Below are 24,713 nucleotides of genomic sequence, written 5' to 3' on the forward strand. Positions count from 1 at the left end.
AAAAATTTATTTCGTAGAGTTAGGAAAATTATTCAAGCAAGTCTTGCCCTTCTCATTTTAATGTAACTTATATTTGTTCTGACGGAAATACAAACCTACGTTTTTATAAATGGGGTTTCTTACACAAGTTGCACTTTGGCTGTCACTGACTAACAAAAACAAAATCTATCGCATAGGCCTGTGCCCCCATGCAACCTAAGGCGTCCTAACTCGTCCACTGTGTGCTTAGTGTCATAGTGCCTAGTTGTTACTCTGTGTTTTCCTGTTTTCATTGCTGCGATTTTCTTTGTGAGTGCCACATGTGAGATTTTCTTTGTGAGTGCCACATGTGCATGAATTCCTAGTGCTTGTTATCCCCCAAGTTACCTGTGATTCTGAGTTCCTTACTGTAGCGAGAGATCGTGAATTCTGTGAAATTTTATGCATTTTCAAAGGAGCACGAAGTGTTTTTGGTGCTTTTTCCTTAGTTTATGGTGTGCAAAGCCACATGGATGACCTCCTTTTGTCTGTATTGTTCGTTTGCTGTGTGTGAACCTGCGTAATTAACATGGCTACCATGGAAGAGAATAAGTCTGAGTTTGGGCAATGCACAGGTGAAGGTAAGCCGCATATCAAGTCTGTCTGTCCTGTAGTGGTCGATCCTCATCCAGTTTGTATCACATATAAAAGCAAAGAGTGAGTGAGAGGTGACACATATGTCGAGTGTAAAAGATGGCTGGAATCACAGTGGGCCTTGTATGACAAGAGGAGATGGAAGAAGGGGAGCTACTATGACCCCTTCCCCAGTTCCTCCAGCGTTTCCAGTTTTCCCCAGGCCCCCTTCATCAGCGACTGCTTCTGTGACTTCTATGCTCTTTGGTTTTGGGGGTGGGGATCCTGGGGAAGCACTCAGGTGCTTCAGTACCTGACCAAGATGCCTCCCCCATTTCAGCTCAGAAAAGGATGGACTCTCCTTCATCAGTGTGCCAGAGTCCCACCAGGCAGATTGTCATTAGAATTGCCCTGGTAGTGGGACAGAGATGGGCCCTCGGAGAGACGTGCCTCTACTTCCAGCAGGAAGATGCCTACTTCCACCAACCTGGAGGACAGGCTGCAAGAGAGAGAGAGAGAGAGAGAGAGAGAGAGAGAGAGAGAGAGAGAGAGAGAGAGAGAGAGAGAGAGAGAGAGAGAGAGAGAGAGAGAGAGAGAGATGCTCAAATCAGAGAACCAGGAAAACCTAGGGCACTTGAAAGTTCCAGAGAAGAGTGGAGCATCACAGACTTGGTGGCCCACATCAGGAGACATCTGGGCCTTGCAGACCCTCCAGTCTCTGTCCCTGATGACCCTAGATGGCGCGTGTGTTTCAGGCAGATGGCGGAGACAGTCAGAGGAGAAGCAGTTGTTCCTTCTGGCCTGTTTTCTGCTGGTACAGGGCTGGTGGCGGGATTGATCTTACTGGCCTTGGCCAGGTTGGAGAAATTGTTGCTGCCTCCACTTCCAATCCAGTCCAAGTGCTACGTGCCAGAGAAGGCTACCACCATCCTCAGGACTTTGTACCTAGTGATCAGCAGGCTAGGAAACCACATTCCCTTAGAGCACTTCAAACAACAGAGGTGAGGTTCAGCAGTATGGAGGCTTCTAACATAGAACTCATCCTGGCAAGGATTTTTAGAGCCATCTCTTGGTTTAAGAGGTGCCGGGGGCCAGCTCTTCGAGAGCATGAATGACATAATCCTGGAGAGGTGGCTAGCCGTCAGGATGTATCTGGGCCCCTCAGGTAAGGTGTTGTCCTGCATTGTTAGCTAGGTGGGCCATCAATGGGCCAATGTGACCCTCAGGCATCGAGAGGCCTTCCTGTCAGTGATGCTGTGAAAAATCTCACAGGAGAGCTAGTTGGCTCTAAGGAGCAGCACCCTGCAGGATTCTTTGTGCTATTTCCTTCTGGACATGGTTCAGAAAGCCCTTGAAATGATGAGAGAGGAGTCCATGGACATTCTTTTCAAGCATCTTCCTCTTCAGCCATCCGTCAACCAAGACCTATAGCAGGCAGGCCAGCTCGGCTCAGTAGATAGCAGAACATCAGTGGCAGACATTCCTCCCCAAGATCCAGATACAGACAAAAGCCTCAGGGGTAGCCCCAACCGAAGAGGAGACTCCTATGCCCTAGTTATTTTGGTTAGTCCAGTCGAGCAGAAATAATAATGAACCTCCTGAACATTTTCTGTCTTCCTCACAGAGACAGCCCAGTTGGCGTAGAAACGGCAGGCCCTCATCTGTTCTCCCTTATGAAGCCTGTCCAGAGGAGCAGAGTGCACCTCCCACCTCCCCAGTGACAGATGAAAGTGGCCTGACAGCGACCAAAGAAGGACCTGTCACAGCCCATAGGTGATCAAGGGGGTAAAGGAGGACAGGACATGGTGGAGAGATCCAGTCAATCTGACATCGGGAGTACCACTCTGCAAACCTCCCCCAGAGATGCTGGTATTTTCTGATGCCTCCAGAAAAGGATGGGGCGCACATCTCAGTGGAGACTGCATTTTGGGAATGTTGGGTCCCGAGGAGGTGGAGGAGGAGCACATCAACCTCCTGGACATGAAAGAAGCATGGGTGGCTTACCAGCATTTCTAACACATCCTATCAGGCCACTTGGTTGTCATGATGGGTGATGACATGTCAGTGGTAGCCAATGTCAACAAACAAGGATGGGTGATCTCCACAGTCCTGTGTGACCTGGCAGTTCCCAGGACCTGGAACTGATTGACCAGGTATATTCCATGTAAGAGGAACATCATTGCAGATCAGCTTAGCTGGAAAGACCAGGTTGTCAGAATGGAGTGGTCTCAACCAGATGGTAAACAGTCTGCTGAACATGTGGAAGGGCCCTGCAATAGACCTGTTTGCAACAGCATCAGCGCCAAGTTGCCCCTGTACTGCTCTCCAATACCAGACCAAAGAGCGGCAGTGCAGGACACCTTCCAACATCCATGGGACAGCATGGATGTGTATGCCTTCCCCACCATTCTACCAACTGAGAAGGGTCCTGAACAGGCTCCACCAGTCCCTGGTGGTTCCCCAATGGCCAGAGGCAGAGTGGACCTGCTGCACCTCCTGATAGATGTCCCAAGAGCTGCCTCAGTCTCCTGGCCTTCTGGAGCAGGAGCATGACAGAAGGTACCATTGAGTCTATCCACCAGGTCCTCAGAAAGAAGGGCTTTTCGAAGGACTCTGCAGCTGCCACCACAGATACCCTCAGACCCTCCACCATCAGGGTCTACCAGGACAAGTGGACGGAATACTGATGGTGTTATTAGAGAGGTCACATTCCTCTCGCAACATCTGTAAAAGAAGGAGGTTGCTAACTTTATAGTCTTACTCAGACAGGACAAGGCCCTTCGCTAACAGCCATCTAGGCGTATAGGGCAGCCCTCACACAAGTTTTCTTTCATCTCATGGTGATTACTGATCAATACTTTAAGTATCTTAGACTACCTCAAACCTGATATCCATTTTCTTTTCATCCTGTTATACTACTATTACTTTTTCTGTATTCTTCCCAGACACATATTTGCATATGCATCAGCTAAAGATCTTCCCACAACCCAGACTAAAAATGGTCCAGTATCCTAAGTGGACTGTAAAACTGTTGTATTTAGAATTGGAAATCGTGGTACTTCTTGATAACGTCAACCCACATCACTCCATTAGAGTAACAAATATCTGCTTTATTCTTCCACTTCATAAGGCAGTTGTGCATTTGATGAGATATGAAAAATTGTTAGAACAAATTGAACATTGCTAACTCCAAGTCTTTCCCCCTTCTTTCCCCTCCCTTCTTCCCAAAGGGAATCTTCATAAAGATGCTAACAACTGAGAGAGGGTGGTTAACCCTGTTGATAAGGTCTGTGCTACCCTCTAGCAATAATCTGCTTTAGAACCAAAGTGTTGGGCTTTGTAAAGGCAGTGGTTTGTATGTACATCATGTTAATTTTTGACAAATTTCTTATGTCCTTATGCTTTAGTATCCAATTTATTCATAAAATGTTGCCGTTGCTACACTGGTAATAAGGAATTAAAAATTATAATTTTGCTTGAAAATTCCATTTGGAATATGGAGTAGGTGTTTTCAGATTATAATCTGCAGATGGTTTTCTCATCTTGTGTAGTATGTACTTTGTTTTAAGTCTTATTCAATTTCATAACATTTTTAGGTTGTGCTAATTATTGTAAGTATTAATCCATTAATTTTTTCTTGCTAGGGGGCCTTGTTCCAGTCTCCACATACTGATGAAAATGATGTTCAAACCATCAGTCACAAGTGTGATGTCATTGCACTATCAGATTACAAAATTAGGCGTGGAGAGTTGGAAAGTCGATATGGACCCAACTATGAAAATTGTGATGTTTATTATTTAGCTGGTTCATACGATCCAATAAGTGGACACATTACAATGGAACCTGGAGTATCGTGAGGATTCTGTTGCTGTTTATGTTGGTGGATGGTAGAGATTCACCTTGCTGGGGTTTCAATCATTAGTTCTATCTATGAATATGTGGGCTAAAGATACTTGTTTGTGCTACCAAACCTTCTTTCCACAGGAAATGAGCTTCACAATAGTATCTAATGCTTATTATTCTATGGTCTGTAAGCTCAAGGAAAAGAGTGAACTGGACCTTATGAGCCTTAATAATACTCTTTAGTTGTCTTTGAGTTATTTATAAAAGCAAAGACATTAAAGAGAAGGCAAGCAAACTTCAGCAGAGTGAAGAGCTTTTATGGTTTAAGATTTGATTACAGAATTTATTTTTATTGAATATATAATAAGTTTAGAGTTTGAAATGCGATATAAATTAAATTTCTGACACCATGCACAATTAAGCCAGTTAACAAAAGCTGTTGGCCACATTAGTTGCATGATACAAGACGTTATTGTTTGATTGATAGATATGTCTTAACATATATGAGAATATTCTCAAATGTTTACTGTAAACAGAGATGAATAACATATATTCATGAAGTAGAATGTCAAACATAACTATACTCTTGTTTGAATGTTGTAGGCATGACAGAATTGTTAGGCCTTTATACTTTGTTTGAAAGTGTGATAACTGATACCGTACATGCAGTATGATGTAGAAAATGAAAAAATTGGCTTATTTTTCCCTCAGCTAGTGCAAACTTCATGCTCATGTAGAGTTACTGAAAGGTTTTACAAAATCTGATATTTGACTATAAGACACTTGCTTATGGACAATCACCAGAAGTTGCAAAATCACTTAAGAAATGTCTCTGCCTTTATTTGTTATTACATTAAAAAAGGAGTGATTGATTAGAGGTGACGTTCATCTCCCAAAATTTTGCCTTTTTCTCACAACACCTTTTAGATTATAAGGATTTTTATCATATACATGAGTACCTGCAAATATTTAGATATTTTGTGTGAATCATTATATCTAAATGAATAGATATATAAATATAAATATATATATATATATATATGGTTTTAATACTTTATAATTAGAACCACTGCTAGTGTTAAAAGCTTATTTTTGTGTCATGCAATTGTGTCGTGTGTGACACTAAGAGTGATAATGACCAATGGCAAATATTTTGTCATGTAGGAGTAAGTAGAGTCTTCAAGATCCTTTTATACCCAATCTTTTGAAAGATGTTTTGCTTGGTTTAAAACTTTTTGTTATGTGTCACTGAATTATGGTGTTTTACCTACATGTTAATTTGGTTTTAACAATCATAATACATGTTTTAACTACCATTTCATAGATAACAGTACATTATATTCTTGGGATTATCATTCTTGTCATAAATGAAGGCTCAAGAATTGAATATAAAGTAGATCACATGGTTGTATATTTTACTTATGCCACATTGTGACATGCTGTTGAGCTCATACTTGAATGATCTGTTATATATCCCATCAAAAGACATTGAAAAATTATTCAATGTTTCTGTGGATCTCATACAATATATACAAATATATAGTAAATGTAGGACTCTTAACAACTTCGGATTATCCCATTATATGTCCATAAGATCCAAAGTCTGTAACAACAGTAGAGCTAGAGCAAATTTCACATGCTTCAGGAGCAGTGTCAATGAATGTACTTCAAGAATTCCATTTCCAGAGTCTTAATAAATTTTTTGTCCTTGAAACTCTTGTCTTCAGGGAAAGGCTTTCTGTATATTTTTTTTATTTTATTTCTCATTTTAAATCTTTCCTACATGTTCTCCAGTTCTAGCATGATAGTTGGATAGTTTTCTAATGTTGTTTAAGAATTTGGATCTGTCTATGGTTTAGTGTGCAACTTCACAAAATGACATGTTACCACAATGCATACTTATATAATAATAAAGGAAGGATCTTGTAAACTGAAATAACAAATCAAATAGACTAAAATTTAGATGAAGATCGTCATGATATAGCACTACAATAAAATAAATGTCATGACTGTACAGATAATAATGGTTCAAAAAGGTTACACTGTTCAGTTATTGTTCTTAGTTTTTTTTTTTTTTTTTCCCACAGGAATTCCATGACAAGGTTGTAAAAATTTTCCATTTGGAAATATGGTTCAGTGTCACCTATATTATTATTAATATTCATTTTAATTCTCATAATTATTTGTGCTTTTATTTTAATTTTTTCATGCTCTATTTTCTTCAAAGTACATGTTATTTTTTTCTGTTTATGCCTGCGCTCCTAGTTGAGGACATGTAGGTATGAGAAAAAGGAATTTGTATCAAAAGGTACTAATAACTCTTGAGTATATATTTTGTCTGAAATTTATTTGGAATCCATTGAGAGTTGTTTCGGGAATGTTTCATTTGAATATGTATTTTGGTTCTGAAAAGTATTGTAGTTTTATCAGAGAAAATCCTTGGATTCATTTTCACTTATCAATCCAATAGCTATTACTTTGCCTTTAACTTTTCTTTTATTGTGAATGTGATAGAATGGACGAAGAGGTCAAATAGAAGTAGAAGCTTGTTCCCTAAAAACTTTGAGTGAAACAAAAACTGCTCTATTGTAAATTAAATTTTGCTTTACATCCACAACAAAAATAACTAGTTTCTTCAGTCAGTGAGCTGGCACCACTAGTACTTATGTACAGTTGACAGCAGTTGAACCTTTTATACCTGTATTGCTGTGTAAGCTCTCACAGGGGTTTCTAAATAATAACCTCAGAAGTTCTTATTCTTTCAGTTTTGTTTCTTGGCTTTCTAATGTGAAAATACAAACCATTGCTTTGCAATACTTCATTCTGCCAGTCTAAGCAGTTACAGCCTTGATTTACAAACTAGTCATTAGTGATGGACAGCTAGGTGGCTGAGTCTTACTGTATATTGGAGACTCTCCCTCTCAGTAACTTGTTGTTTTACTGCTTGGTCTGAATGCATATGGATGTATCAGCTTTTTGATAGTCAATTCCTTTGGCTTTCACAGTCATTCTGATCTTCTGTCAGTTTTTAATTTCAAGCAAATTATTAAATATGTTTGTTATTCCTTTAAAGGGGGTTTTTATTCTTGTTAGACATTTCCATACAGCACAACAGCATCTGTCAAAAGAGTTGACTCAGAATGTAAGCTTGCTTGTTTCGGCAGATTTTTCTAATTTTCAATGATTATGCAAGATTCTTCAGCTAAAGTTTCTTATATAGTTACACGTGTTGGTTTTAAGTTTTTCAGGTATTGTACAGTATTTTATTTGGTTGTTTGCATGGCTGATCTTGAAGTAGGAGCTGTTATTGCTGTGTGAATACTTTGGTATGTTTGCATTACTATTTCTTCTTTACTAAAGTCACATGCTACCCTTTTATAAAGCACCAGTTGTTTAAAGAAAGATCACTTCACATCTTTGACTTTCACCTGAGTTTTATTCTCCAGTACTCAGTTTTGATTATCTGTATGATTGCTTAACACTAGTTTTCTGTGACTTTAGTGTGACCATGTCTGTTATCATTTTTTCATATGGGGTGAATCTTTTAAGGTCTAAGTGATGATCACTTAAATATTTTGTCAATTTGAAATACCATTTGATATCTGGGCTTAATAAGATGAGCAAGCCAAAAGGGATTATACTAGACAACCTCAGTAGGGTCAGCAGATGTAATTAAGTATCTTCAGTCCAACACTAAATTGATTATGATTCCAACTAATCAGGTGTGTGCTTTTATATGATGAATGGCTCAAAAAATCATTTGTTTCCCCTCTTGGATAAGTATTCATTGTGAAGCAATGATCTGTACAGTCCAACCTCTTAAATCTGGGAACCTTGGGACCAGGCCACTGTCGGACCACAGAAAATCCTGGAAAATAGAATACACCCCAAAAAAATGAAGCCTCTACGTAAACATAGTCTTGCAAGCTAATTCCACACACAAATAGCCTAGTTGCTGACTTAGCCTACTACTTGGCTAAGTTCAGACACCTACTACCTGGCTAAGTTCAGACACCACTTTTTATCATTTTATTACCTACCGGTATATATTTTCACTTTATCATTTTATAACTCATACATTTTATATCTTTGGACTCTTTTTTCATGCTGTACTTTATATAACATTTAGCTTACATTCCCGAGTTAGCCTAACCATAAGTCAACTACTTAAATTTTTATGAGGGTCTGCAGAATATTATCAGTGAATTTCATCTCCTAAATTCACTGACTTCATAATTATCGCAGTTAGTTTCTTCGTATTTTGATTGTAGAGGGTAATGAGATGACAAAAATAAAGAATGAATTTTGGCGATCACTTAGTGCATTTGAATGTTGTCGTCAAACAAGTACACAAAACACAACGTCATCTGTTGGGGAAAATGAATACTAAACATTCACTAATGGGAGTCAATCAGGATCATAGACACTGAAGGTAAACAAAGCTTGAAATGGGCAATAATCAATCATTAATGCTTTAAAACATGGTTTTTATTCTTTAAAGCAATACAAAAGGCAAAAATAGCCTTAAACCAAAAAAATTATATATATGTACTATGCTGTAGTAGGCCTATATCAAACCTGTAACTCAAACTGGGAATAATATTGTACATACTACAGTAATTAATGCTTCCAAATGAAGTTTGGTAAATGTAAAAAATGTAAATGAGATGGCTGCATGAAGATATTTATTAATATAATTTTTTTGGCTAAACAATAGAAAAGAGTGTACAGTATTATAGTACAGTACAGGTGAGATAAAAGTAAAAATATAAACAAAAGGCGGTAAATTTCTGGTGTCGGCTGCTACGGAAAGTTGTAAATAATACGAAATAATACGTGGTGCCGCTCTTGTGGCTGCTCAACAAACTAATGGCACCCGACTCCAAATCTAGCCAAACCACGGGAGTTCCTGGACCACAGAATGCCGGTTTTAAGAGGTTCAACTGTACTACTGTATGAAGGCATGTTTTAAGAGCTTTCATTTTCACACTCAAAGCATTGCTTTACCAACAAGGCTGTCTTCAAGTAGATTCCCATTTGCTGTGTAGATGCAAGTATAAGATGAAGAGCTGGCAAGTGTGAAGAGTACCTCCTAATTTGTGATGCCCTTGCTCCCCTACATAAATCATTATTAACAATTTTGTAATTCCAAACTTTGTTTAGTTGTGTAACTGCATAGACTGATGAAGTAAAGCATTAGAAAGCCGTGGTTTTTAATAATGAAAGTTATAAATTGTAACACTTTTTCAATGTAAAGTGAAAGAACTGTACCAGCTTCAGATTCAGTAAAACCTGCATATGCAGTCTTTATGGATGAACTGATAGAAACCAAATGTGTGTGTACTGTGCACTTGTATGAGAAATGATTTTGGAAATAATGTTTCTGTTAATTACTTTATGAAGAGTCAGTAGTTTGTTGCACTACCTTATTTTCAGTACAGTGAACTAACGTTGTAGGAAAATACTTGTGTTTTTACTTATAGATCAAACACAAGCATTTTGCCACAAGTACTTTGGATAGCTATTGATTTTGCATTTTATGTTTATGGAGGAGGTCACTTTTTTATCATTATTGTAGAACATTGTAGAGTTGTGTTGTACAGTATTTTACTTTGTACCATTGACTTTTTGAAGGCTCAAGGTTACATGATTTTTTATTTCTTTTTGAATGGGCTTAATTTTATCAGTTAAGACATATTTGGTTTGGTCTCCTTGAAATGTTTTGTGTTGTAAATTAATTACCAAAGTTGTAATAAGTATTCTTGTTTTGTAATTGAAGAATACAATGGTGCTTGTTTGTGTTTAAGCAACACAATATTTCTGCATTCAGTTATAAAAATTTCATTTAGAAATACAAATAAGGTATTCTCATTTTTATTATTGTGTGTCATAGTAAAAACTTCATCTACCTAATAAAAAACATTAGTTATTGTCATATCCACAGGCTAAAATATATAAATTGAGGATAAGTGCATTTTAAGGTGCAGAGTACTTAGCAGTTCTTGAACGTTTATCACAAGCATTTTGAAATTTTAAATTTGTAGATTCCATATATATTGCACTGAACAGTATTCAAAAGTTTCATGGGGTTACCATTATGAATGAGAGCCCAAGATTGGTTATTAGATCTGTATCAGGAAAAGAGATTGTGCCAAATCCACTTTAAAGACTTAATTGCAGTACTTTATGTTATGTTGGCCTATAATAAGCCCTATAGCCAATGATTTCTAGGCTGATCTTATGTTTATTATACAGTGATGATGAGGTTTTCTTCTTTGTTATGTAAATAGGCTTTTATTGGAAAGAATTATTTCTCCAAGTACTTACTGTTTTTAAATTGATCATTACATTTAGATTTACAGTTCTGCAAAATTTAGCAAATTTTGAAGCAATTACTTAATGGGCATCATTAACACTGAGCAGGATACAGTGCTACCCATTGTCCAGTGAGCAAAACTGAAACTATTTTCAGTACTGTGATTAGATTTAGGTTTAGTATTGCAGTTTCAGAATTGGATTGAAAACCTAATGGTGACAATCATATGCTCAAGTCTAGTCCAAAATTTCCTTATACGGAAAGTTGAAATCTATTTTTCATGTGTAAAAATAAATGTGGGAAATTGATGTTTGACAGTAAATTTGAGTCTCCTGTATCCCATTGAATTGCACCACACTTCATTGTTTGCTAGTATCTATATATATATATATATAAACATAAGCCTTTTGTTTTGTCTTTTTTGTTATTGTCTTGTGTACGATCAGTGAAATGGATGAATCTTCTTGAACACTAAAGTTCAAATTTTATTGGTTTAATCATAGTTTCCACATTCCATTTGTTTATCTAGTGTTCTATAGAAATACATAAGGGAATCAGAAATTTGTAAAGGTATGTTTCTCCCCAATTTTGTGAAAGCCGCAGTGAAACTGCATTACAAATTCTAAAATCTCCAGTAAATAATTCATAACAGTTCTTAAGGTTGAAGTAATGCAAGAATTTACAGTTATATGATACTTTACTCTTCATATTTTATTCATAACTTGCAGTATTGTTTTATCAAGATTGGAAAGTTCATTCTTTATTTCAAGCATAAGGAGGTTTCTTAGTACAAATAGTTCCTGTTACATAGTTCTATAACTGTTAACAAATATTATAACCGTAGAATCTACTAGCTTAAAATTCCCAGAAAGCCTTGCAAAATATGAACAAAGCCTTATATTAGGTCAATTACTTCTCTAAAAATTTGTGATACTTGTGTATGTAAATATATTTTGTGAGAGTAAGTTACACCTGTGTTAACTTTTGTTTCCTAGAAGGTTCTACAGACTATTGTTTTGCCAGTAAATAGTAAATATTTGCATCAAATTTGCTGATGATGCCAAGAAAATGGATTGACGATTCTCTGAAGCCATGTTATATGAAGTGTGTAAACTTGTACATAAAATATATATTTCAAGCATAATTTATGTTATTTTATTGTTTACCTGGATGAATAAAAGTAAAACTAGGAAGATTGTTACAGTGAATGCCATCAAGCTATAAGAAAGCTTCTTGATGGCGTAGCTGCTGTTCAACCTCAAAGGAGTTACACTCTCATGGTCCCCCCCAGGGCTCCACAAGACAGGCCAACCAGTTGCAAAGAATTCTCTTATAGTTGGTCTTGACCAGAATAATTCTTATGTTGGCCATCTTCCTCATTACACTCTGGTCTGCCCAGTAGCTCTGGAAATTGTGTTCGACTATTCATTTTTATTTTTAGTCATCATATCACCACTCAAGCTAAGTTTTAGTTCCTAAAATTTTAACAGGTAGGCTTATAGTTGTTTAAATTGGGAGCCAGTAGTCCTCTTGCAAGGCGAGAAGTTAGAAGTAGATGGCTAGGCTACGCTATAATTGCTGTGCTGTTTTTTTCTTGTTCGACAAAGTGATAATTAGCATTAGGGCAATAATATTGGACAATTATGTTACTGAAACTAATTATTCAGTGACCTTTTTAACATTGATAGATAATCTGGGGTTACCAAAAGAAGTTGTGTTAGCCTAAATTCTTGTTTACAAAACATAGATGCAATTAAAGTTCCCAATCGTGCTTAACTTGCAAGCCTTGGTGTTTACTGAAAGCCAGTATTTCCTTTGTAGTACGTATTTTATAATTAAACTAAATGGTTTTTGTGATATCGATAGTTAAGTTATCCTCAACATCAGGGTTCTTTTCAAATGTTAAAGAAAACACATTCATGCAGGTTTACTTCCAACAGGTATTACTCCACTGGTAGTGACGTCATATTGAGAAAATTGTCATAATGCTCGTCTTTTTCCTAAGGGAATACAAAAGTACTTGTCCATAATGGTGGGCTTTGCCAAACAATTTAAAATCTTAGAGCTAATGATTTTATATATTTTTGGTATGATTATTCCAATAATTATTGATTTTAAATATGAACCAACTAACAAGCCTATAGGCTACATAACCTTCACATGGTGCTTGGAAATAGACTGGGTAATCCAAGGTTATGAAATGTGTATAAATATGTAGTATGGATATCCATGTAGTTTTGTCTTAAGAAGCATTTGTGAGCAAATCCTATAAGGCAATGTTACTGTAGTTAATTGTGGATTAATTTTAATACATTACTACTATTTTCATGGATATGACCCATTGATCATTTTACCTCACATCATACCATGGACATGTACTTGTGGCCATGTAGGCCTGTGTTAATTTGAAGTGTTTCCTGCCTGTACAGTGATATAGGTAGCTAACACAAGTATTTTTATTATACAGACTGGGAAACAAGAGATTATCTTGTTCCTTTTATCACTACGTACGGGGCTACTATTACGCAGGACCTACACATTAACTGTGCCACAGTGAATTGCTCAGTCTGCTTTTCGCCTCTGGAAATGGCTCATAACTAACTGGTATGAGGCAGCCCCTGAAGGAATAAAGGAGATTTTGGTAGGTTGCTGGACATGTGTGAAATATGCAATATGCTCCTGGAAGCAAGTTTAAATGGTGAAAGAGCTCATTTTTAAGCTGTCTCTGTGAGTTATAGGTTTCAATAGGAGTACAAAAGGAGACTACTGTACATTGTTCCAGCAGAACTAAGGCAGCATGCTTCTGTTCATCTCTAAGCAGAATCCACATTTGGGTCAATACTCCAAAAGCAGTGGATTCTAGGGACTACCACTTCAACTCCTCCGATGGAGACAAAGTGTCTTTCCTTGGAAGAGAGGTCACTGATACCCGACATGAAGTGGATATAGCCACTGAAATTTCCCATAGAAGCAACCCATCTCCAGTTTAAAGGAAAATATAGCACAACAACAGTTTTATACAACCAATAACCTCTCTGGGAGGCATCAGCCTTCTTTCTTTTTACTTTTGAAACAATCAATCATGTGAAGACAGAATTGCAGAAGTTTGTGGTGGCAGGGAAACATGAGTTTATGGCAGAAATAAACCATTTGTCTCCACCAGCCCAGTATTTGATAGTGCTACAAAGGAAAGGGGAATGGACAACAAATTTTGTCCTCCCTTATGAGAGGAAAAAGCTCCCATTGGACATGGCTACCCAGCAATTTGGGACCTTTATGAGAAAAATCTCAGAACAGTCAAAACTGGATTTTATGCTAGGCTCCACCTATTAAAGAACTTCCAGTGTCTTCCTGAACAATGTCCACTGCAGTAGCCAAAACACTTATTTGGACCCTATGGGGAGTACCCTACAACTTTCTGGAGTGTCACGTAAAGGCTTGAAAGGAAGCATTGGTGGGCCTCAACATTTCGCACCCCAATGTTACCTCCTTATTGTGTTCTTCCCCTATCTGTCATGACCCTTTTTGAAGAGTGTTATTACACAACTCATTGAATGAGCCTGACAACAGGATTACATACTGTACTATAAACTGTTCGTGAAAAAAGAGAATCTGGGAAACAATACTCTCGAGTTTTCTTAGCCTAAGAAATCTTCGTGTGAACCAGAGACTACAAACCTCCAGTCCACTAAAGGACCCCTCTGACAATAGAAGAAAGGACAACAATATCATCAGCACCCCTTTCAAAATGGACAAGAGACTCCTACCAAAGAAAAGAAAAATCAACTCCTGGACTGTGTATTAAGAGAAAGGGAAGAGGTGGAGCCCAACAGGACTTGCATGGTTGGAGTTGCCTTCTACAGCATAACATGCAGTGGAAGTCCTCCCCTTGGGAACACAGCATAATTTTCAATGGGCTAGAGTAGAGATGGTCTCGCCCTCCCCCTCCTCTAAAGTAGTTTTTTCCAAAAACCACACCCTTTTTAAAAAGGGGCCATAGAGAAAGACAGCTTTGTTTGCCACCATTCTTCAGCATCCGCATGAAGCATTACTCCGAACGAAGGGTGATCCTTGACCCGTCAAATTTGAACAAACATTGTTCGGATAAATTTTTATATATACACACTGTACCACTTATTTATTTTATTGGAGCTCAGGTGATCGACCAACTCCTGCCAAAAGGTTTCTTAATAGAAACAAGTACCACCTTCCATTAAGCAGACTTCTTCTGAGGCTGGGACTTTGTTGGGCTACTCTTCGCAGCCAGCTCTCTCTTCCCAACAGCACTCAAACCAGAATAAGGAAGGACCTGAGAAGATTCCTTGTACAGCCCAGCTTTTCCAGACAACAATTGGAACAAAGTTTGGGCCTCTTACAGTTTGGCTCCATGGTAGATCTAATCCTGAGATTGGGAAGATACTCTATCTGTTGACCTGGAAGGGGTTGCTGGCAAACACTCCGACCTGACTCCAATATTTGTATGAGTGGCAATTCATACAGATGCCCCCTTGACAGGTTAGGGGGAAGATGGTCATCTGTTCTAAGGGAGTGACATATTAGCTTTCTGGGACTATTGGCAGTCTTTCCATCCCAGAAAACTTAAACTTTTAAAAGGGACCCATATTTTGCTGGTCCTAGACAATATGTCTGCAATGTCTTATATCAAGAGGTTAGGCTCATGCTGAGCTCCTCTCAAGTGAGTAATTGCTAACATGCTTCTACATCCAGAAGTGGACCAGTTTACCATATGCAGGAGCCATCAGCTTCCAGTACATGTGTCTCATCACCTGGACATTCAGGCAATAGCAAGAGATGCATTCCTACAAGACGAACAAATGGAGGACAATATACCTTTTTCCTCCATTTTCCAAGATTTCAAAGCTTTGAACAATCTAGCTTTCAACAGAACCATTTCCCTAGTGGCCCTGAATTAGCCAAACAGTCATTGGTTCCTTATTTCCTTAACAATAGGCAAGAGAATAGACTCCACTGCCATCCATTGTTCTATCCCAGACAGAAGAGGGGAAAGTCGTCTACGCATCTTCCTTTCAGAGCCATGACCTTTACATGTGGATTTTTAAATCTGGTCTACTGTGAAGATTAAATCCAGTGTAAGGGTGACAAATCGCGTCTCTCTTTCCTTGTGTTTCTCTTTTCAGGTGTACATTACAGTAATCATGTCATGTATTTTACCTGTCTTTATTTCAGATTCTTTGTGTACCTCATCTTATGCATCATTGTACGGCCTTTCTGCCGATATGTATATCTACCTTTTATATGCCATGTAACAAATGTTGTACGTATTCTTATGCTTGTCAGAAAACACAAATCAAGTATGGACGCAGTGGGGGCCCTAGGTCGCCCGCTACCTTTCTGTCCACTTTTTGTCTTATAAACACCTGTCGAGACAGGTAGCACGGTTTTGGCCCAGCCATTAACAGACTAACTACGGCCGCACCCTATCATCAGAAAGCCTTTAGCAGACTAACTACAGCGTAAAGTTTAGGCCTCTGATAGCACCCTACCTGGCGGAAGCCATGCCATTAGTGGACTAAATACGGCGTACCCAAAAGGGCACGTTTTGGCACTTTGTTCGACCTCTCGAACAAATCAGCACCATTAACGGACTCAATACAGCACATTTTCCCGTGTTTTGGTGCGTGAGAAGTCAAGATGTCAGAAGCAGAACCTCAATGCGAACCCGCGAGCATCGTCTGCATGCCGCTCTCACCAACAGAGCCAGATAGTCAAACTTCCCCCGTTCTCACGTCAAAACACGGCATCATGGTTCCGGCGCGCGTCTGCGCGCATTTTCGCATGGCACACATCTCAGATGATGCTACAAAATCAGACAGTCATGTCGGCGCTCCCAGAAGAAGTATTCAATAGAATCTCCCCCTGGCTGGACGCACAACCAGACAAAGTCACATACACAGACTTAAAAAAAAAAAACTGCTGAATTCCTACTCCATGTCCGTGTCTGAGAGAGCGCAGCGCGCATTTGACCTCTTATCCCAGCCCCTTGGAGATGCATCACCCAGGGTAGCCTGGGACCAGCTGCGAGGGTTAGTAACACTCCCAGGTCGCGACGAAAACGGGAGGAAAAGAACAATTGACCTGACAAACGCAATCTCCTTCGGCGCCTCCCGCAGGAAGTTCAGCGCCAGATAAGGGATGCAGAGAACCTGGACATGGATGCCTTAGTCGACGACTCCCAGAAACTTACCGAGGCCACCAAGGCCTCGACACACACCGCCACCCTGGGAGCCTGCAACTTGTCGGAGGAAGACGGTGACAATGTCGGAGGAAGACGGTGACAACGACGGAGACATCAATACCGTTTATAAGAAGAGACCGCCATTCAGAGAGCACAAGGCATGGCCAAACCCGGCGTGGTGTTTCTACCATAGAAAGTTTGGGACCAATGCCACAACCTGCAGGCCTCTATGTTCTTTCACAAAAACGACAAAGGCGGCCACAAGTAACAGCTGTGGCCGCGAAACCCAACTCCCACCGCCCAGCAGGGTTTTTCATCACAGACGAAATCTCCAAATGCCGCCTGCTGGTTGATACAGGGGCAATGTAGTTGGTTTTCCCACCATCCAGGGAAGATTAGAAAAAATACCTGACTCACTACCCTCCCTCATAGCAGCAAACAGAACTCCCATCCGTACTTATGGCACAACGACCCGGGCTGCCTCAATCCTGGGGCGCAGATACCACTGGCCTTTCATCATAGCAGATGTTAAGTTCCAACTGCTGAGCGCGGATTTCCTAAGGCATCACAGACTTATAGTCAATGTCTCCAGACAACGCCTCCTCGACACAGGGACATGCCATTCCCGTCAGCTCTCCACCGGACCCGGGGTGCCCTCCATCTGCCCCACAGCCCCCAACAGCTAAACGCCCCTCCTACAGGAGTTCCCGGATGTGTTCAAACCAGAACTGCGCCAGTCATCTGGGGCTTCAGCAAAGCATGGCATCTTCCACCACATCACCACGACGGGCCCACCAACCCATGCCAAGTTCCGACGTCTGTCCCCCCAGAAGTTACAAGACGCCAAACGGGCCTTCGCAGAAATGGAACACATGGGCATCTGTAAAAAGGCATCAAGCTGTTGGGCGTCCCCTCTCCACATGGTAAAGAAATCCGATGGTTCATGGAGGCCCTGCGGGGACTATCGGCACCTGAATTTGGTAACAACACCAGACCACTACCCCCTCCCTAACATGCAAGACCTGACAGGGACCCTCCACAGAACCAAAATTTTCTCCAAGATGAATCTACTGAAGTTGTACTTCCAAGTCCCTGTACATCCTGACAACGTCCCAAAGACTGCCATCATCACATCCTTTGGGAGCTGCACATTTTCCTATTCCACTTTCGGGCTCAGGAACGCAGGCACCACTTTCCAGCACCTGATGGATACCATCTTGGGAGATCTGCCCTTCTGCATCTGCTACGTCGATGACATCCTCATCTTTTCCAAGTCCCAAGAGGAACACCTCCACCAAGTCCGCACTGTCGTGAAACACCTGCAGGACAGGGGATTAGTTGTCAGGTTCGACAAGTGCACCTTCGGGAAAGAAAAAGTAGACTTCCTGGGCCATGAGATTTCCCCAACAGAAGTGCGCCCCACGGCCTCTAAAGTAAAAGCTATAGAAAATTTCCCGGAACCACAAACCATCAAGGCCCTTCAGGAGTTTCTTGGGATGATAAACTACTACCGGCGCTTCATCCCAGATGTCGCCCACATCATGTACCCCCTGACGTCAATCCTGAAGGGGAAACCAAAAACACTAACATGGGAAGCTCCGCAGCAGCAGGCATTCATCCAGACGAAAAGGGCCCCTCTCCAGTGCCACCACCTTAACTCACCACAACCCCGCCGCTGCCCTCAGATTGACAACGGACGCCAGCAACATCACTTGAGATGCAGTGCTCGAGCAACTGGTGAACAGCGCGCCCCAGCCCTTGGCCTTCTTCAGCCGCAAGTTTTCGTCAGCGGAGACCCGCTACACCGCCTTCGACAAAGAGCTGCTGGCTATCTACCAGGCTGTGAGGAACTTCAAGTACCTGCTGGAGGGAACCGAATTCACAATCCTAACAGACCACAAACCCTTGGTTCATGCATTTGCAAAACGGGGACGCCTGGTCTGCAAGGCAAACAGCGGCACCTGGCCGCCATCTCTGAGTTCGGTTGAACCATCAACTAAGTCCCTGGCAAGAAAAACCCAGTGGCCTACTCTCTGTCAAGAACAGAGATCAATTTCCTTCACCTCGGCATCGACTACAAAGACCTCGCGAGGGAACAAGCAGCGGATCCAGAGACGGCGGACTACAGGACAGTAGTGACGGCTCTCAAGTGGGACACAACTCTCCTCTGCGACACCAGCACAGGCTGCCCACGCCCCCTGGTGCCCGCATCGAGAAGAAAACAAGTGTTCGACATCGTCCACGGTCTCTCCCATCCATCAGGACGCACAATGGCATGATTAACAAGTTCATCTGGCACGGCATCAACAAGGATGTCCGCCAGTGGGCAAGGAGCTGCATCCCATGCCAGACGAGCAAAACGTCCCGGTACGCTGAATCCAGGATCGGCGATTTTCCCCGGCCTCGTCGGCAGTTCGGCCACATCCACATCGACGTCATCAGGCCCCTTCCGCAGTCGGGGGGAGCCAGATACCTCCCGACAATCATAGACCGCTCCACCCCCTGGCCCGAAGCAACCCCCATGGATGAAGCATCAACAACATCATGCACAGAGGCCCTCCTCTCCAGTTGGATAAGCAGTTTCGGAGTGCCAGACAGCATCACTATGGACCTGCCTTCCTGTCAGAGCTCTGATGAGTACAACTCTACACAGCACAATGGCATACAACCCCGCAGCAAACGGCATGGTCGAGAGGGTGCACTGCTCTCTTAAAGCAGCTCTCGTGGCACACTGCACTGACAAGAGGTGGAAGGAACAGCTGCCCTGGGTCCTGCTGGGTCTCCGCACCGCACCGAAAGCAAATGGCGATGCTTCTCCTGCTGCGAAAGTCTATGGGGAAACACTGGCCATACCCAGAGAATTCTTCCCGCTGTCGGCCGATGGCACCGACACCCTCCTCCCGAGGTTGAGGGAACTCGCAAAGAGGTTCGCGCCCTGCCACAAGACCATCACCAACAGAACCATCACCTACAGCCCACCCACCTTACACTCCTGCGCCTACGTCTTCGTTAGGGTGGACGCTCGATGCCCGCCCTTAAACAGGCCCTACAGGGGGCCCCACCGAGTCATCAGGCGGGCCAGCAAAGCATTCCTCCTTAACATCCACGGGCGGTAGGACTGGATCACCATCGACAGGCTGAAACCCCTATTCCTGTTAGACAGCGAAGTTTGCAAAGAAGTAGGCGGGCGCCCCAGAGTTCTCCCGCAATACCTGCCTGCAGGCGCACCCACTTCCCTACCAAAGCAGGGCCCGGGGCGGCCCAGAAAACGCATCCAGCTGTCCCCAGGTGTCAGCTCCACCCCACGCCCACAGTTCTCCAGAAGCAGGGGCCTACTCCGACTGCCTCAGCGCATCCATGATTAACACTGATTCACCCAATAATTGCTCCTCTAATTATTGTTTTTGTGGGGGAGTATTTGTAAGGGCGACAAATCGCGCCTCTCTTTCCTTGTGTTTCTCTTTTCAGATGTACATTAATCACGTCATGTATTTTACCTGTCTTTATTTCAAATTCTTTGTGTACCTCATCTTATGCATCATTGTACGGCCTTTCTGCCGATATGTATATCTACCTTTTATTTGCCATGTAATAAATGTTGTACGTATTTTTATGCTTGTCAGAAAACAAATCGTGTATGGACGCAGCAGGGACCTTGGGTCGCCCGCTACCTTTCCGTCCGCTTTTTGTCGAGAACAATAAAGAACCAGTCTTTCACTCCTGACTTCTCTTGAAGCCTCACACCAGACTTTACCTACCAAACATACCGGTCAGTATGGAAAAAGTGGTTAGATTACCTCCACTCTGAGAGCCCAGTTGAAATCTGTTAAAACAGTTTTACATTTTATTATCTTTTGAGGTCACATGCCTTGCTATTTCAATAATCATGGCATACAAGGCAGCACTGGCGGAACCGTTGCCTTATGGTTTTTGGAACTGAATCTAATATAGAAACTGTTAATTCTGTTCTCCAGTCTTTTACACTGCAAAGGTCAGCTCCTGCAAGGTTTCCTATTACCTGGTCCCTGAATAAGGTACTTAGACTCCTGTCATCCCCTCAATTCATGGGCCCAATACAACAACAACTCATATGCCCCAAAAGGCAGTCTTCTTGACTGCTTTGGCATCAGGAGTTTGGATTAGCGTACTGGGCTCTCTTAGACAAGGACAACATTTCACCACTCATACACCTAGTTGCCATTTACTGTTGTCTCCTGGCCTATCATTCCTGGCCAAGAATGAGGACCTTTTTAAAGGGAAAATCCCCTTTTTTGATAAAGGAACTCAGTATTTCATGTAAAATATTATGACTGGTTCTAGCACTTGAGGTTTACCTAGATGTCACAGCAAACATCCCAGATGATCCTATTTTTCCTACACCCTAGCACAAACAAACCATTCTCTCTACATGGGCTGAGAATTATTTTTGTGGCCTCATTAAAAAGGCAGACCCCTCACTCCTTTCCTAAGTTGCACGACATCCTAAAGGTGAGTACATCGTTAACTTTCTTCGGAAATGTTTCCTTCAAAGAAGTCTTCGAGTGTACGGAGTGGTTATTAGAGGCAGTATTCCTGAACTGGTGAAGGCGCAATAATCCTGCAGCCAGACCTGACATTATTAGGTAAATCGCTGCAGAACCACAAGGGGTAATTACATCTACAGGTTCGTGTGTTTCCTGTTCTTTATTGCCAGACCCTAATGGATATCTGGAATGAAGAAAACAGTTGATAACCTGCAACTTCACCTTGAATAAAAAATTCCTTAAAACACTATTGCCACGAGAGTGGTGGTCATGCTGAGATGTTGCTGAGGAAGGTGCACTAATCCCACAGCCAGACCCAGCATAATTAGATAAGTCACCTTCGAACCACAAAGAATAATACATATATACTGGTTCGTGTATTGTTTCCTGTTCTTTATTGTCAAACCCCACGGGTATCCGGAACAAAGAAAATGGTTAATAACCTGTGACTATATTCCATGCCAAAAATTTACCTGGGTTGTTGTAATTTGCTTATTAGGAGCCAAGCCATTTTGTCACCTGTCAATTTCTTTTGTAAGCTCCTTTGACAGTGGTTACGCTATCAAAAAACAGGTTTAGACGTAAGAAAAAACTAATTTCGGTAGCCACTGTAAGTCCGCAAACCCATCCACTTTCCCTGACGAAAAGGCATGGGACTGGGCGAACATTTATCTTGCACAGACCTGGCATGTAATGAGGAAGATGGCCCACATACGCTGTTGTCACATATGTGCAAATGGGAAATAGAGAACCGAGGCAGTCGCTGTTGGACAGGAGACAGAAACCTCCTGTCCTGAGTCCTTTATATTCTGTTACTATGCCAATAAGAACTATTCTGGCAGAGATCAACTACAGTATAAGAGAATTCTTTGTAATTGGTTAGTCTGTCTTATGGAGCCCTGGTGGGGACCATGAGAGTGTAACTCCTTTGAGGACTCGCAGCGGCTACCAAAAATAGTTTTCTCCTTTATCAAAATCTGTTGTTTAGAATGTGATGAGGAAACATTTTCACAGCTTCTCATCTATTCATTTGCTTAAGATAATCATAAAAAGCAAGAGTGTTATGATTTTCAAGTAGTTCAACAAGACGCCAAGTCACATTTCAAGATTGTTTGGAAATTAGAAGCAAAAATCAGAGCAAGGGAAAGCTTAAGATGTTGGCTAGCTAGGTGGGGAGAGACCAAAGTGAAGGACAAAAAGTAGAAGGCCGAAAGCAATGTAGTCAGGGCCTGAAGAGATACTACAAAGAAACTTTAGTACTGTACTTACTACACTGTCCCTTCATGTTGTACAACTTTGAGAGTAAAAGAGATATGATTCATTAATAAGAAAGAGTAATTTGGTAGGACTGAGCCTTCGTTTCAGTTTTAAGAAACATGAAATGTACTATGCTATTCTACTCAAGGCAAAGTGCTTGAATAGAGTGAAAATGTTGGTGCTGAGGGTTGGAAAAAGGAGCTCCCATATAGTCGACAAACAGTCTGCTAACATTATTGTCTAAACGAAATGTATATTAGCTAATAATAATGGATGGCCCCTCAGACTCAAAGCAACTGGCTGTAAATCCGATCTAAGAAAATCAAAGTTTTCATAGTCATGTGATTCTATGAAGAAAACAAAGAAAGAATGATAGAAATAAGGTCAAAAGAACCAAATTAATTCCATAAGCAACTAAGACTGGTCATCAGCCCTAGTGCTCGGCCTTTAACCCTACATACATCCGTCTACCTATAAACTAATGGAAAGAGGCTTGCTGTGTACTGAGCGATTAGAAACTTTATGAACAACTGATAATCATAAATATATTAAAAGACAATGCAGACACACAAATCGGACAGCTTATGTGCAAAGCACTTAAAACAAGTTGTCTCAAGTTGGGGCCAAATAATGAATGGATACTAATAACAAACAATGCTACGACAAATGATAATGAACATACAATATCTAAAAGTAGGAAATCTAGTTAATACAATCTCATATTAAAATGTAGATCAAACTGTCAATAAATTAAGAATTAAGCAATGCAGCAAAACAATACTTATTCAATTTATCAGAATGTGAGTAAACTTAAAGCTGGAATATGTACAGCTGAATTATAACTATGATAAGAAGTAGCATGAGTCAGAAATTTCACTATTCTGAAATAACATATTCTAGCCAATAGCCACCTGACTATTTATAATGCCATCAACCATTCCAATTCTAATAATATTTGCAAGATCTAATCTACATCTTTATAAATGCTCACTGAGATTTCAGTGCGCTCACCCACTCTGAGATTCCAACTCCTAAACTGCTAACATGCTTGGTATGCAGGTAAGGAAACTAATTCAACAGAGTAACTGTGTATATGGTAGTGGGTTAATGTGGCTCTTCTTTAGGTTTATTTCAAGATTTCCTTACAGGTAGATAGCAGTGAGTTGTTGTTGATGATATATTTAGCAAACCAAGACCTACTTTGTCTGGAGTTTCACAGTGGACGGTTCTTGTTCCTATATTAATTTTAGTGTATACAAGTGATATGGTTGTTGGCCCGGACAACGAGATTGTTCATTATGTCGATGATGCAACACTCGTGGGTGTGGTAAAGTCTCCACTTATGAGAAATGAAGCTGCCCTTAGTCTCAATCATGATATGGACCAGATTAGTGAATGGTGTAGTCGGTGGGGTATGAGGCTGAACTCGAGTAAAACGAAAACACTATTGCTCAGCAGATCTCATACGGATTTTCCATCCTATTCTCCCCTTCAGGTGGATGGGACTCTGCTGAAAGAGTTGAAGCTTTAACTATTCTAGGTATAACTTTTGATTCACATCTTACTTTTGAGAAACATCTAATGAAAGTCGGCAAATGGCGCACGAAAGTCAGGTATTGTATGTAAGGCATCTTATATTATAACAGCGATAAAATCAGTGCAACCTGTTGCAGGTCATTTGTCCTTCCTTTACTAGAATATTGTTCTCCAGTGTGGATGTCTGCTTCTGCCAGATTTTTATCAGTGGTTCGTGGTGCTAGGCTTCTGTTTCCTAATATTAGCAGATATGACTTGGACCACCGACGTAAGGCCTCTTGTTTGTTAATTTTTCATAAGTTGTATTTTAAAAGAGATCTTTCACATTCACAATTGATCCCTGACAGCAACCAGATTTGCTGAATAGGGCACTAATATGCAGTAAATATGCCTCGCTGTCGAACTTCTCAGTTCCAGAGGTCCTTTATTC

The 24,713-nt window shown here is 41.0% G+C and overlaps 1 protein-coding gene and 1 long non-coding RNA gene across 5 annotated transcripts in view; one reads left to right on the top strand and one right to left on the bottom strand.

Annotated features, from left to right (window-relative positions):
* wge (winged eye) overlaps nt 1-5,141 on the top strand; it is a 109,444-nt gene extending 104,303 nt beyond the window's left edge. For all 4 annotated transcript variants that reach the window (XM_067130023.1, XM_067130027.1, XM_067130024.1 and 1 more), the window contains one exon: nt 4,236-5,141. In XM_067130023.1, the coding sequence (XP_066986124.1) occupies nt 4,236-4,448 (213 nt within the window). In that variant the 3' untranslated portion in view covers nt 4,449-5,141. The remainder of the gene's footprint in view (nt 1-4,235) is intronic.
* The window catches only part of LOC136854029 (uncharacterized), a 51,115-nt gene that overhangs the window by 1,624 nt on the left and 24,778 nt on the right, over nt 1-24,713 (bottom strand). The window lies entirely within an intron of this gene.

Source organism: Macrobrachium rosenbergii, chromosome 28, assembly GCF_040412425.1.
Source record: "Macrobrachium rosenbergii isolate ZJJX-2024 chromosome 28, ASM4041242v1, whole genome shotgun sequence".
NCBI classification, from domain to species: domain Eukaryota; kingdom Metazoa; phylum Arthropoda; class Malacostraca; order Decapoda; family Palaemonidae; genus Macrobrachium; species Macrobrachium rosenbergii.